The sequence below is a fragment of the Danio rerio genome, chromosome 4, assembly GCF_052040795.2.
Source record: "Danio rerio strain M-AB ecotype USA chromosome 4, GRCz13ab, whole genome shotgun sequence".
NCBI lineage: Eukaryota > Metazoa > Chordata > Actinopteri > Cypriniformes > Danionidae > Danio > Danio rerio.
In genome coordinates, this window is record NC_141024.2 from 20,684,079 (window position 1) to 20,699,604 (window position 15,526).

At 34.6% G+C, this 15,526-nt stretch overlaps 2 protein-coding genes across 10 annotated transcripts in view; one reads left to right on the plus strand and one right to left on the minus strand.

The window, feature by feature from the left end:
- ccdc146 (coiled-coil domain containing 146) overlaps nucleotides 1-15,526 on the plus strand; it is a 98,934-nt gene that overhangs the window by 24,370 nt on the left and 59,038 nt on the right. The window lies entirely within an intron of this gene.
- cep83 (centrosomal protein 83) lies at nucleotides 567-11,142 on the minus strand. 2 transcript variants are annotated; one of them, XM_087245541.1, is made up of 16 exons: nucleotides 11,083-11,142; nucleotides 10,224-10,429; nucleotides 9,090-9,240; nucleotides 7,023-7,115; nucleotides 6,447-6,578; nucleotides 6,115-6,366; nucleotides 5,477-5,608; nucleotides 5,261-5,375; nucleotides 5,042-5,186; nucleotides 4,813-4,962; nucleotides 3,299-3,374; nucleotides 3,061-3,218; nucleotides 1,935-2,064; nucleotides 1,720-1,823; nucleotides 1,321-1,489; nucleotides 567-1,233 (listed from the first exon to the last, which is right to left on the minus strand). In XM_087245541.1, exons 2-16 carry the CDS (start codon nucleotides 10,427-10,429, stop codon nucleotides 1,078-1,080), a joined length of 2,169 nt encoding a protein of 722 aa, XP_087101667.1. In that variant the 5' UTR covers nucleotides 11,083-11,142; the 3' UTR covers nucleotides 567-1,077. The 2 variants fall into 2 exon arrangements, with proteins under 2 accessions (XP_087101667.1, NP_001340860.1); NM_001353931.1 differs by lacking the exon at nucleotides 11,083-11,142 and having other exon boundaries at nucleotides 591-1,233; nucleotides 10,224-10,940.

A 15,526-nucleotide genomic window follows, 5' to 3' on the forward strand; every position in this document is an offset into this window, starting at 1 on the left:
CGAGGTTGCTAAAAACTAAAACAAATATTGCTGTTATTTCCAATCAGTCGTTTAGGCAAAATTAGGAAATCATATGACTCAAATTGAACAAATTTGATAAATAGTACCAAAATTATTTTTGCATATTTTGTGTTTATTTGTGGAGCGTAAGTGTGCTATTTAATTATGCAGTACATGAGGGCCTGCTTACAACATGCACATGCAAGTAAATAGAGCATAGCCTTATGCTACTTTGAAATGCTGCATGTTCAATGATGCATGCACAAAGAAGTATACTTTGAACTTTATACTGTCAACATAGGCTCGCTAAATTTTTAACAGCCACTTGACTAAAACACCTTTTAATTCAATTCAATTTTCCCATATATAGATAGATAGATAGATAGATAGATAGATAGATAGATAGATAGATAGATAGATAGATAGATAGATAGATAGATAGATAGATAGATAGATAGATAGATAGATAGATAGATAGATTGATTGATGCATGCATGCATATTTCCATATCCATAGTTTACTCATTATTCAAACAAAGGCAAATAAGAAACCAAGAGGAGGCACAATTATTTAAAAAATCTTTATTAAAACCATGTTTCATGGCTGAGTGCTTTTAGAGACATACTTTTCAGAATTAATTTATCACAAATGTCCATTAAAACCAGTCACTCCGTTGTAAAATTTACTTTGAGAGATGAGCCTCAGGTTTACACAAATCATTTTATTTGTTTTGTTTCCTTTTCTTTATAAAATGTATATTTGGACTTGAAAGGTCTTCTAAGGAACAAACAAACAAAATATCATACATGGCTTCTTGTTACAAATCATTTTCAATATGTACAACAAGAACTGCTATACTTTATGTAAACTTTAAGAACCCACCCTCTCAACCAGTTAGAAAAAATATCATCAGACCAATAAATTATAAATATTGCAACAGGTTTTTATTAAAACATCTCTGACCTTTACTGTTGCAGAGCACCAGGAGTAATTTAAAGGAAAATGTCACAGTAAATGTCACAGTATCTCCGATTTTTTTTTTTTGGCACAGAGTAAACATAATTACACAGGTAGCGGTTAAGAAAGGTCTGGAAGGGCGTCCCGTGGGCTTGACAGTCTCTCTCTATCTCTGTCCAGAGGAGCGGCAAGCTCTTCCAGCTGCTGTTGCTGACTGTTTTCTAGCTCTTCTAAGCGTCTCCGCAACACACACAACTCCCTCTGGTGCTGCTCCTCCTGAGAGAGGAAATGTAGGAGAAAGAGATAGATTTATATGCTGGGTTTAGTTATGGCTGACTAGAGAGTATTTCATTTTACAGACACCTGTATGTTTGAGAAGATGGATTCGTTCGGGATGAGGAGGGATTGGGCCAGGGGGGTGGAGGAGGTCATCTGGTTGCCCAGCAACAGTCGGCGAAACTCATTGTGCCTCCTCTGCAGCTCCCTTAAACGCTTGCTGAGCTGAGCATGCTCTTCAGAATATGAGGATTTCCTAAAAGATACATTAAAAACACTAATAAAACAGCACATTTATGTAAATATTTAATTTAATATTTTACTGTGCATTTTGAATGTAATTAATAACAATATATTTAAATCAATTGTTTAAAAATAACTTAAAATAAATGAGCAAAGTATAATTTTTTATTGTTTATTTGACTAAAATATAACCTCTAGATAGTTTTGAATGTATGAAGCAATATGCAAACAAAAGTATCCTACTTCTTTTCTGCACTTGCTTCAATTTCAAGTTCTGCTATCTTGGCTTCCAGGAGCTGAATCTTGTCTTTGAGTTTGTTTTCTTTCAGTTCAGTCATTGTTTTCCTCTGGATAAGAAAACAGACCAAAAGATGTTATATATTATTTAAAATAACTGTACCAAACAAAAAGAGAGTCAAGCTGTAATATGTTCATAAAAGAAAAACTTTAAACTTCACCTTTTTCTGAGCAAATGCTGCCCTCTGTAGGCGCTCTTTGGCCTGGCTGTATTTCTCCCGTAGTTCTGCTTCTATGTCTTGCAGCTTGTGTTTCTCCTCCAACCATTCAACTCGCCTTTCCTCCACCAACCTGGAACAATACATCATTTAAAGCTTTTAACACCATGCAAAAATAAACAAAAACTGAAATTTATTTATTCGTTTTCCTTCGGCTTAGTCCCTTATTTATCAGGGGTTGCCACAATAAACAACCCCGTACTGGGAAACACCCAAACACTCTCGCAGTCAAACACAGTCAGATCCTAAGGCCAATTTAGTTAATCCAATTAACTAAATTTACAGCATTATCTTTGGACTGTGGGAAAAACAGGAGCACCTAGGAAAAACCCAAGCAAGCATGGGAAGAACATGCAAACTCCACACAGAAAAGCCAACTGGCCCAAAAACTGTTAACAAAAGCAAATGTTCAAAAGATACACTAACATAAAGATAACATTTATAAAATAAAAATGTTTGCGTTCTCTTCAAATGTTTCAAAATGATCAAAATGTTTTTCTGTTTAGTCAGTAAACGGGAAATAATGAAATCAGGAAGTCACTAGCTGGATCTGAATAGCATCGCCCACTGTTCCAAGACTCAAAATGAATGATATGTGGTAAAAATTAGGCCATGGCACTGACACTGTTTCTACACATTTATTTAAACAGGTATTCTGCATACAGTGGATGTGGAAACTTGCAAGAGACAAATCTGAGACAGTGAACTGTTGCCTCATTTTCTATCACATACTGACACAAATGACAAACAATTGTGGTGTGATAAGAGTGCCAAGGATATGTCCAGTGTATATTCACAAATGATTATCTGGCACCTTTGTAGGATTTTGTGTTAGCTAAAAAACATTCCAATACCATTATGAACAAATCACCCTTATTTGTCATTGAAGGGAAAATTGTCTATCAAGCACTTTTATAGGTGAAGTTAAACCTTTCTCTGAAACCAAATTGATCTGTATTTAAGCCTCTAAGCTGTTTTGATGCTCACTCAGCAAGCTGTCAGCATTCTCTGAAATATTTTTAGTCCTTATTTGAATGTTGCCAGTGGCCAGGTTTATGATAAGGTGTACCTCTCGGCTTCCTGTTGGGTCCGTTCCATTTGTGTTCGAGCACTGCGCAGGTCCTCTCTCACACGCTCCAGACTTTCTCTCAGTCTGTTGTTGGTGTCCAGCAACTCACTCTCAGAGTGAGAAAGGGTTCCTACCTGTAAGTTGAGCTCAGCTATTTGCTAATAAGCACAATTTACAAAACAAGTTATTAGAATTATTTAATACTTTAAGACTTTATTCTCATAAATTGTACTCTTACTTGTCTCAGGTCTGCATTTTCTGCTTTCAAAGTCTCCAGCTCCTCCAACTGTTGGCCCTGCTGCTGCACCTTTGTTCTGTATAACACATAAAAGCATATAATTAATATTATTTTTTAGATGTTTTGTTCTCTGATCAAAATACAGACAGAATGACATGTTTTCTGTTTCTGTAACACTAAACCTGGTGGGAAGTCTAGGATATAAAAATGATCAGTTTTTATTGCATCCATCAAAACGGAGATGATGCTTCTTTTACAGTGTTTTCATGACTTTACCAACAAATGGCAGAACCTAATTTTCCCGAATAAGATTAGCCAGTTAATGTATAAATACATAGTAAATGCAGTCAGTTTGTATTTTATACATAAATAAGAAGATGCCGCCACTTTTGTTTCATCACAATTTTAACAGAAACAAAATAAAAATAAAATAAAAAGGTAAAATTTCTCTGATGGTCTTTTTTATTTAGATGTACATTAAAATACAGATAGAATGACATGTTACTACCTTTGCTTCACCAATACTTTTTAAAGTAAAAAGGTGGGACCTAGTTTTCCCAAAAATACTTGGAAGTAAGTTAGGGCCAGTTTTTATTTTAAATGACACAATTAGAAGATGCCACTACTTAAGTTTTAGGCGGAACAGTTTAGTTTGTAAGAAAAGGTCGGAAATATGGTCAGTTTTTATTTTATACAACACAATCAAGAAGATGTATAGCTTCAGTTTCATGAAAATTTTAAAGGCCCGCCTTTTCACTGCACCTGCGTCAATGACATGTCTTTTTCCATACCCGTGGGGGCTAATAGGCTGTTTTTTTCAGCCACCATAACCATAAACAAAGCATAAATAAAGCAGTGGTTAGTACAGAGAGGTTCACTCATGCAAATATGTCTGATAATCCATATCATTTGCAAACACTTGAGAAATGTAGCAAAATTACAGCCGACCTGTTTGTGTTCTCCCTTTACTTGAATTGTTTACTTTGTTACGTCACTTCAGTTTTTGTTTTGTGCTCTGAATTCTAACCAATTAGAGCGCTCTCTTCAGCTAATGCCCAACACGAATTTTAAATGCTGAATCGGGCCAACTCAATCCGATGTTAATCCGACAAACACACTAAACCAACTAGTCGGGTCAATGGCCAGACACTGCCCAATAGCCGACCGTCACCTTTGTGTGTCCCGTCCTTATCTGGGTTATTTTCACTATTTGATCAGAAGTAAAAAGTGTCAGTTCTGCTTTCATAACTCACAATATAAAGTGAAAAAAACTAGTTGACTTTGAATTTTTTTCCAATATGAGGGTTGAGGTTTTTTCCAATATGACCACAAAGAAAATATGGGCATTTATATTTCATGTCACAAAACAGAAAAAACTACATGTTGCTAAATCCAATCAATTGCGACCCCTGATAAATTAGCCACTAAGCCGATGGAAAATTGATAAATAAATGAATGATTGATTTATTTTAATTTCATGTGCATTTTAAATAGAAATAAATCGAGGGGGTTGCCTCAGGTTTTGCAGTTCTTTACGAACAGACTCCTCCCCGAGCTGTGCAGCACGGAGACGCTCCTCCCACTCTTCCTTCTGCGAGTTTCCTGTCACTTCCTGAAGAGCTTTCTGCTGTTCAAGCTCAGACAAACGATTCTCTAACTCCAGCCTGGTGACAATAAAATACATTCATAAAGATGCAAAAACATTCTATGATGCTTTGAATCAGTTAATATAGTAATGCTAACTTCTCTTCCTGAAGGGTGGCCATCTTGTGTATTTCCTCCTCTCTTGCGGCCTGAACCCTGCGTACCATTTCACGCTCCTTTTCAGATATCAGTTCTTTATTTCTCTCCAGCGCTGATTTCATGACCTCAATATCTGACTGCAGACCTGAAAGAAGCATGTCTCTGTTATACTGTAAAACAGGTTAAAGAAAGTAAAATAAAAAAGAAGATGATGTTTACCCTCTACTTGGCACTGAAGCATATCTCTTTCTCGTTCTAGTTCTCCTTTAGATCGAACACACTCTAGTTTTACATTACTTAACTCCAGCTTGTGTGTGTGCTTCATCTCTTCAACCTGACAGATAAAACACACACTCAGCATTATTTCAGATATCAAGCATCAGCACACGAATCATACATCTGACTAATTCAGTCATTCAGGCTGTATTCAAGTACCTGACTGTTGAGCGAGTTGATCTCTCTCTCAGCTTTGTGCAGTTTGCCTGTGAGGAGTGTGTTTTGTTCCTGAGATAAACGAAGTTCACTTTCCGTCCTGTCCAACTGCATACGAATAGATTGCTTCTCAGCCTTATGGAGGAAAAATTATTATTATTAATTTTTACCAAACTTGAATGGTTATGGAATAAAACACCCATACACTCATGCATTATGGCCAATTTAGCTTATTCAGTTCACCTATATCGCATGTCTTTGGACTGTGGGGGAAACCGGAGCACCCGGAGGAAACCCACGCGAACACAGGCAGAACATGAAATGCCAACTGACCTAGCAGGGGCTCGAACCAGTAACCTTTTTGCTTTGAGGTGAGAGTGCTAACCACATATTCACCATGCCACCCCCAAAATAGAACATATATAATGAAAAACGTTTAGCCACTACCCACTGTTTCACCATATTTAGCAAATGTTTTGTTTAAAATAATTCACTGTTCAGCAAAAAACAAAAACTCTGAAGGTCTGATATTTTAAACTGAACTATACTGTTTGTATAGTTGTTTTGTTCAATAGAATTTATTTCCCTCTATCATCAAAACCCTACAATCCTTTTCTTATACTTGACTTATATCTGCTCACCTCCAGGGCTTTTACTGCAGCCTGTGATTCGGCCAGCTGTCGGATTTGTATCCGCTGTACATTTTCAGCTTGAGCACCAGAGTTATTTCTCTCTGCTCTGAGTTCAGTGACCTCTGCCTCCAGGCCTCTGAGCCGCTGGTGGAGCTGAGCTTTCTCCCTCAGCAGGGCTTCAACCCGCTTCCCATCCCGTGCCGGGTCTCCACTCTGCAGCTGAGTGGCCAGATCCTCCTTATCATGCTCCAGTCGCGCCACCTGCAAAAGGACATGCATAACAATCCTTCATAAAGAGACACTTCTAAATCCAAATACAATATCAGATCAATAAAACATACATCAGCTTCGTGCCGTATCCGTCTCTCCTCCAGTACTCGAGCGTGTTCTTCTTTCTGGTGATCAAACTCAGACTTGAGGAATGTGAGGTCATAACGAAGCTTATTATACTCTGACCTGTAATTCTCTGCCTCCTGTCACAAAACAACATCTCAAGGATTAAACCTTTTGACCAGCAGTGTAAAAGTAAGGTATTTCTGTGATTGTTTTCAGATTCTGTGAACTTCAGATTCAGTTGTCTATGGGAGAAAAGACTTAGAGTAAATAATAAAACTACTTCTATAATTGTGTCCATGATGATGCATAAAAATAAAATAATAATAAAAATTTTTTTTTCATCAACATCAAGCAGCACAACAAGTGAATGAAACCAGACGTCCCAAGCCATTAAGGTTCCAATGGCTGCGCCCATTCGTACGTGAATAATAAGGTCTATACTAAACATATATTGTAACAGGCAGTGAAAGCGAAACAGCGGTTTGTTTCTCATCTGGGATGGACATATAGCATGTGCTTAAGTGATTGTCATGGCAATAGGAGTTAATGGGAGTCAGCTGGTGTAGAGTGGCATCTGTTACCTCCTGGAGTTTGTTGAAGCGTTCTCTGATAGGAGCTTCCAACTCCTGCTGCACCTGTGCTCTCAAGAGCTCCAGCCGCTGAGGGGTCAGCACCTTACACATAAACAAACACACAACACAAAAACAAATGCTAGTCTGTCAGTGAAACGTCAAAATCAAGCATGCTCAGATGCTTGTGCTTATGCACACAGAACAAACATTGTTACATATTTGTTAACATATTTTATTCATTTGATATGCTATTCATTAACTTGATACATCATAATAAACATCCTCTATATTTATACTGTTTGTACTTCAACATACAGTGAATAATTTTTTTTTTTATTAAAACTTTTAGAATGCTTTTTTAAACAATATTCACATTATACTTGTTTATAACAGTGCCAAATGAGTTAAATGATGAGACTTAATTCGACAGCTTAATGTTAATAATAATTATTTTAATCTGGCTACAGTTGACTATTTATAAGTCTATTGTACGTTAACATCAGGTAACATTAATTAAACTAAATTGACAATGAAAACTACAAAAGTTAATATTAATCTTAAATTACATTAAATTCTTAGTTACAGGTTCTGTGAAGTTGATGTTTGAAGTAATCTTAACCGAAACCGGCTGGAACATGGTGTAGCTCTTCTCCTTTTTAAAAAACAGCCAATAGCATTTTGTTTTACCACAGCACGGCCAATGAGGATGGTTGAGCTCAAGCGCATCAAATGAAGATGAAGATGATCTTAAAGGGGGCGGGGCATGTGAGACACTAAATAGCATTTGATTGGTCAAGATATCCTAAAAACTAACAATACTGATACTAACATCTAAAAAACTTAGTTATTAAACATTAAAGTTTCCATAAAAAAAAAATCAAGTTTGTTTTTGTTAAATTGTTTAAATTGTAGTTGGCAAATTGAAATCATTTTATTAAATGGAGTTAATAACTAATAAACTAATTCCTTTATATTTTGAACGAATATTACCTCTAACAAATCTTACTTTTTAAATTAATCCAAAACATTTTCTAATTAAAAAAAATTGTATTAAAAAAATCTAACATTTACTAATAAGACTTTAATATAAAATGTTAGCTATTATACTTTATAATTCTTTTGCAATCGAATTTGGTTAAATCTTCCGTTTACTCTGAACATGTATATTCAATAAAGCTATACACCAATTATTTTTGTTATTGTATCTGATAAAGTAACCTTTTTTACAGCATAGGTCATTATCGTGATAATGCTTTGTACCGTAATAAAAACTTTTGCAATTAATGGCAACAAGAAATTTGATACCCTCATAAGCCATTTTTTAATATAGCAGTTTGATAATTGACAACTTTTTTCTTTGCTAATTAATTGTTAGACAACTCTTAAGTTTATACATTAGTATTGTGTTAAGAAATCAGCATTTACTGCGATAAAATGGCTTTCCGAATCACAACACTTGAAAACCTTTGTTAATCTAACCAACTCATTAACTTAAATAAAAGCTGCTTTAAATGACAATATTTTACCTAAATTTAGAAAAAAACTTTCAGACATTTATAGAATAAAATATTAACATTTTCCCTCAAACTCAAACCTAATAAAAACAGTAAATAAAAGCAGATTAACTGAACAAACTTGGACCCTATTTGGTCCCACTTTACATTAAGTGTCCTTAACTACTATTTACTTGCATCAAAAAATAAATACAATGTACTTACTGTGTTCATAATGTATTTGAGAACACTTGTGGTGCTCTTGAGTTGGGATAGGGGTTGGGTTATGGACATGTTTGGTGTTATGGGTAGGTTTAAGGGTGGGTTAAGGTGTAGGGAATGGTCAGCAGTGTATTTACAAATGTAATTACAGAAGTTAACTACAGATGTAACTACATGCGGGTATTTAATCAAGGATAAGTACACAATAAATACATGTATTTACACAATAGGTACATTGTAACCAACTAATAATTCCTGTGTAAGTACATATTAGTTAAGACCACTTAATATAAAGTGGGACCAACTATTTTTCCGCATAGTTGTAGATTTATAAACCTATAAAGAGGACAATAATATGTACCTGCAATTTGAGCTCCTCTAGATCTCGTGTTTTATCCAGCAGTTCTCCTCTCAGCTCAGCCAACAAAAGCTGCTGTTTCTCCTGAGTGACTTGGCGATCACTGAGTAGGCGTTTTAGTTCATTCTGTGCACGCGTGTATTGATCCTGCAGTCTACACATACATACATACATCCATTTACACAACTTAGTAAGGCAACAATGCATTCCCCTCAAGGCGTGGGGTGATAACAGGTTTCAAGGTTTACCATGCTTTGGAAAAATTAAGGTTTTAAAACCGCAAAAAAAATATGCATGTAACATTAGGCAAAAAAACTAAAACAAAACAAACAAAAAAACAATGTTATACCGTTCCTATGATATACATGTATGCTTTTTTACATGTTTTTTCTGATAATTTTATTTATTTTTTAGGGCAAATGTATCTTCAACAAAAAAGGACCCTCCACATAAAAAAGCTTCACGATTCAGAAAACATTTGAAAAATAAATTGTTTAATCACCAACATTTAAACATCGTGCAGACCTGAACAGTGCAGTGGCTTACTTTATAGCCAAAGTAAAAAAAAGATATCAAGAGATGCCTTTTCATTTTGTAAAGAAATCTTGTTTTTTAAACTAAATCTATGATTAAAAACTAAATCAATTATTTATTTTATTATTTAGCCTGACAAGTGTCATAAAATACAATATATTGTGTTCAATGGGGAACAAAGTTTTTTTTTAACAAGAAATTTAAAAAGAACATATTTTTATCCATAGTTATTATAATGCCAGACTCTAATACCGGCCCATACCTAATCCCATCCCAAAATAAAGCACAATCCCTCATTGAAGTAAAGTAGTTTTTTATTCGCACATTCAGACTTTCTCCGTAAGAATATAATTACAGAAAAGTATTCTTTGCAAGTTATAAATAGGAAAATCATATTAGCATCCAATGACTATCAAAGTACAACATTGTTCAGTCAATTTAATAGTGCTAATGTTGTTTTAAAGTCATATGTACATGCAATTTCATACCAAATATTTAAAGCAGTGTGGTAAACAATATAGGGACCGTGTCAGTGGTTGTCACTTTTCAAAAATGTATGAATGTGCAAATATAAAACAAACTTTAGCTCAATCGGTCGCTCACCTGGTGTGTTCCACTTTTAGTGTCTGATAGTTGGTCTTGTGGTTCTCACAGCGCATACGCTCATCAATGAGCATTTTCTGGAACTCCATATCAGAGCTGGTGAGTCCCGTAGAGCCACCCAAAAGGACTGTGGCTTTCCCAACTCCTCCAGGAGGCTCCAGATCGGGGAACAGGGCAGATGCCTGCCCTAATGCTGGGGGGTTCATCTTATCCATAGCAGAAAGAGAGAAGAAAAAGAGTAAGGGAACAAAGGCACAAATTTTATACCTCCCTCTGAAACCACTAAAACCTTAAGGGATCTCTTTAAAAAGACAAAGATCTCAATCAGCACAAATGACTCCACTTCAGACAGCCAAAGTCAAGTGATGCAGCCACATCTCATCAAGACTGACTGTTTTATATCACTTGTAAGAGCAAGAACAAATCATCTAATCACTACATGTGCAGCACAAGAGTCCTTGTTTGCTCCTCTGCTCTCAAGTGATTAGAAGTGAAGCTCAGACGGGTCTCCAGTGATTTACTCTGTTGTAGATACAGATCCACTCCAGCATAAACACATAACGGCTGCCCATGTTGTCAAAGCAACTAAGCCACTGGGGAAGCCGGCCTCGTGCATTTAAAACAGCCCAAGAGATGTATTTCTTGCTAGTTGCGAGAGGAGGTCATTGCATACAGTGTTTAAACTTGGAGTGTCATGCAAACAGTTCTTGATAAACAATGCACAATGTACTTATTTCGTAAATAAACACCTTCGCTGAACGCAACACACAACATGCGCTCAGAACTGTACAAAATACTAAAATATAGTCGTGCATTAAAGGAAAAAAGTAAACAATTTGATCAGCTGTTGTGAAGTTACCTGATCCAACACTCACTGACAGCGACGCACAGTTACGTTTTGATGATGGCGGCCGGAGTCGCCTTTCAAAATAAAAGACTCGTGTTTTATAAACGGGATAAGGGCTGTGATCTCTTATTTTGTTGTGCGTATGAAATAAAACTCTTCCCTACCGCACAGAAGGGATTTTATATACATTATAAACATATTATATGTAAGTTAAGGGTCTATTTTAATGTTTCAAATAACAAATATCGTCAGTATGTGAATTTTTCTAATGTTCGTCAACTATTAAAAAACAATAAGTAATCAACTTTTTTACAGTCTATTAATCATACTCAGTTTTATTATTTTATATAGTAGCTAGTAAACTGGAAAACCGTGGTAAATATATTATAGATATATTTATACAATCAGTTTTCTTGGGGCTGCAGTGGGAACCTTAACTTTTATTATACTGATTTAAATTACTTTTGATTTATTATGTAAATCCCGATAAAATGTCGAATAGTTATTTTTAAAATATTTTTTGCTCAGAAGCAGTTAATAAGTAGAATTAATTTACACTTCTTTTTATAGATAGATAGATAGATAGATAGATAGATAGATAGATAGATAGATAGATAGATAGATAGATAGATAGATAGATAGATAGATAGATAGATAGATAGATAGATAGAAAGCTGGGATGGGCAAAATACATTGAAATGTATTTACAAAAAAAATAGCCACAAAATGTGTATTTTAGCCACAAAATACTGTATTCTGTATTTTAAAAATACTACTAAATACTTTTACAAGGGGCCATGAAATTTCTTTGCAAACCTTCCAACAACAGGCCTACTTGATCAATCCCTTTTCTGCACCTCATTCACCTCTATTGTGCATGAGGAGGTATTTATAAAAATGTAACTTGTGTTTCTCTCTAATTTTAGTATAGATTTTGTACAAATTTCATACAGAAAGTACTGTCTTGAAGATGATCTCTTAAATCACTGTAAAAACCATTTAATGCTGATAATGAGTTGGAATATCTCTCTGTCTATATCTCTATATTGTGAAAATTGTCTAAATCTCTTAACAGTCTTATATTTTAAAAGGGTGACATGAATTTGTTTCCACATCATTTGTTAAATAAATCAGTTTATTGCAATTGAAGTCTCTAAAAATGTCAAATCACGATTTCGGAAATCGACTAAAATCTCCCGTTTTATTCATTTCCATAAATCATGTTGTTTTTTTTTTTTTTTTGTTGGTTTTTTTGCAATAGTACTCTTCAATACACAATATAAAACTCAATAATTTTTTTTTTTTTTTGCTGCCATAAAACCTGATTTGGAAGTTTCTGTAGACTGGAGTAATAATAAATATTTTTGTCTTACACTGATTAACCATGTCAAAGTTTGTCATTTAAAACATATAAAAAGCACCTGCAGATCGGCTAATGGCATTTGAAACAGGCATGATTGAAGTTTTTTAGTTATCACCACTGTAGGAATTTATGTTGTTTGTCTTATTTTCCTGTCTTATTTTGACTTACTCCTGAAACAACTTGTGCCATTTTCTGTTGTTTTTTTACATGCGATGCATATTTGCCATCCATACTCCAAGCATTAATCAACTTATTCAATATAAATCAATTTTCTAATGTAACCCTAATATAACTGAGAAAACACCACTATTAAAGGTCACATTTATATGATGTCATAATTTTACAAAGTAATTTACAGTATTTCAAATATACAAAAACACTAAACACTAAAGTATTTTGATACAAAATACTAAGCCATTATCATCGACCCTATATCAAATACAAATGACAGAATGCTGCTTTGTGTTTAAAATACATATTTGAAATACATATATCATAAATACTGCCCAACCCTGGTAGGTAGATTGGTTGGATGGTAGGTAGATAGAGCGAGCCCAATGCATTTTCCCAAATATTACGTTTTATTCAATATTAAAATTGTAAGTACACATTTAATGAAAGTTAAATGTTATTAAATGGTAAACTTACAATGTATTTAAACAACATTGTTATTGTACATATTGAGAACAGAATATTTTATCAGTCATTTGAACTCATTTTATACTACAATTTTTGCAGATTTAACATAATTTTAAGGCATCATTACTGACAATTGATTTTAATCGATTTTTTTTTCAAATCTCCTTTTTTTCTGGAAAAGAAAAGAAGGCATGTGAGTTAGAAACAACGTGAAAATGTGTGTACTAAATAAATTATGGCAGTCTTTCTAGATCAGGGGTGTCAAACTCAATTCCTGGAGGGCCGAAGCCTTGCACAGTTTAGTTCCAACCCTGCTCCAACACACTTACCTGTAGGTTTCAAACAAGCCTGAAGGACTCAATTAGTTTGATCAGGTGTGTTTAATTAGGGTTGGAACTAAACTGTGCAGAGCTGCGGCCCTTTTGGAACTGAGTTTGACACCTGTGTTCTAGATGAACAGTTCAATATGTTCTATTTGCAATTGCGCTATTTTGCCAATGGGGGGCGAAAATGAACAGTATATGAATTCATTCATTCAGGCATGCAGTTTTATTGGTGTAACTTTAATGTGATAGGCTGCTCTGGGTTTATAGCCAGATATTTTCATTCATACAGACAACTTTAAGGTTGTAAGTTTTGGAATTGTGCAGGGTGGTATTAACTGCAGGACACAATAAATAACCACAGTAAAAGCCCAGTTTAGCAACGCGGGTGTTCAGCATTTGTTGAGGTTTCTTCTTTGAGATCTCAATGGTAGTTATCATCCTTTCAACTATGCCTCCAGTACACAGCATATAAAATGATGTGTTGAGATTGGCATGGGTGTTTTTATTTTGGCATTACAATCCCTGAACCTCTTGATATCTTTGGGCACACACCAGCTCTCATGCTGTTATGAAAGTTATTTATAGCTTTTGGTAATACTTTATCTTTAAAAGGACATGAGATTAAACCACTCCTGAAATAGCTGCTGTTTTCCCACACATATATATTATGTGCGAGTGTAGTGAGAGACAGTGTTTCTTTTTTTATTCAGGTGTTCAGAGAAGTAAAGCGCTTGGGATGCTGAATATTACATAATATATATAAAGAATTAAAGACATTTATTTTATCACAAAACATTTCAAGTGCAAAACTGGGTCATGTACTTTTTCTGGAATGCTAAATGTTATTCCTTGCAGTCCAAATGGATTAAACATGCCTTTGAATCTTAGGAAGAGTTTAATATTTCACAATTGATTGTTTGGTTCATTAAGTGCAAAATCAGGATAGGTGAAGCACATTTTTTCTATTTTGTATTATATTTATGAGTAACATGTTTAAATGGCTTAAGGACACAAATTGGAAGGCAAAGTATCTTGGCATTGTGCTCGTGCTTATGTGATTTTACCCATGTTGATATAAGAGGAATTGTTTAAACTGACTGAAACGTAGACTCGTCTGAAAATTTGGATCAGATTTTATGACTTAATAAATATATTACAGCAGAATAGCTCCTAAATTTTAGACGTTAAAGCATAAGTAGATTTGTGATTGCCATTATTTATGCCATTTTTTATTTGTTTCTCCTTCATAAGTGTCTTTGGATAAATTAGCCAAATTTTTAAATGCAATTTGCAAATGTAATATAAATCTATTAAGAGTGAGAAAAACGAAAATGAACAAACAGCATACAGTTGAAGTCAGAATTATTAGCCCCTCGTTTAATTTATACTATTTCTTTTTAAAATATTTCTCAAATGATGTTTAACAGAGCAAGGAAATTTTCACAGTATGTCTGATAATATTCTTCTTCTGGAGAAAGTCTTTTTTGTTTTATTTCGGCTTGAATACGAGCAGTTTTTAATGTTTTTAAATCAATTTTATGGGCAAAATTATTAGGCCCTTTAAGCTCATTTTTTTCGATAGTCTACAGATCAAACCATCGTTATACAATGACTTGCCTAATAACCCTAACCTGCCTAGTTAACCTAATAAACCTAGTAAAGCCTTTAAATGTCACTTTAAACTGAATATTGAATGTCTTGAAAAATATCTAGTGAAATATTATTTACCGTCATCATAGCAAAGATTAAATAAATCAGTTATTAGAAATGAGTTATTAAAACTATTATGTGTAGAAATGGGTTGACAAAATCTGCTCTTAAATAAACAGAAATGGGGGGAGTGGCGGAGGGTGGCTAATAATTCAAGAGGGCTAATAATTCTGACTTCAACTGTATATAACACAATAACTAATGTGAAGATTAATCCATCAATCAAGTCTTTTAATGCACAGTGTTGACTTTTCCCCATTTTTATTGTTTCCCGTCATTGTGTGAATCAGCTTTCCATTTCCCAGTTAGCCTCTGTGGAAAATGTAACAGCACTCGCTGCTCTCATTTTCTGCTTTGCATCGTGGGTCACGGTATGATGGTAACTATTCACTCCCACTGAGAGCTTAACCAATGCCTC

Bases quoted from the DNA above. Each gene is read 5' to 3' on its own strand.
- cep83 (NM_001353931.1), bottom strand. From the start codon at position 10,438: ATGGATAAGATGAACCCCCCAGCATTAGGGCAGGCATCTGCCCTGTTC. The intron at 7,116-9,089 runs GTACATATTATT...TTTATGTGTAAG, and splicing joins TAGAGGAGCTCAAATTGCAG to GTGCTGACCCCTCAGCGGCT. The intron at 2,065-3,060 runs GTACACCTTATC...GTATTGTTCCAG, and splicing joins ACCCAACAGGAAGCCGAGAG to GTTGGTGGAGGAAAGGCGAG.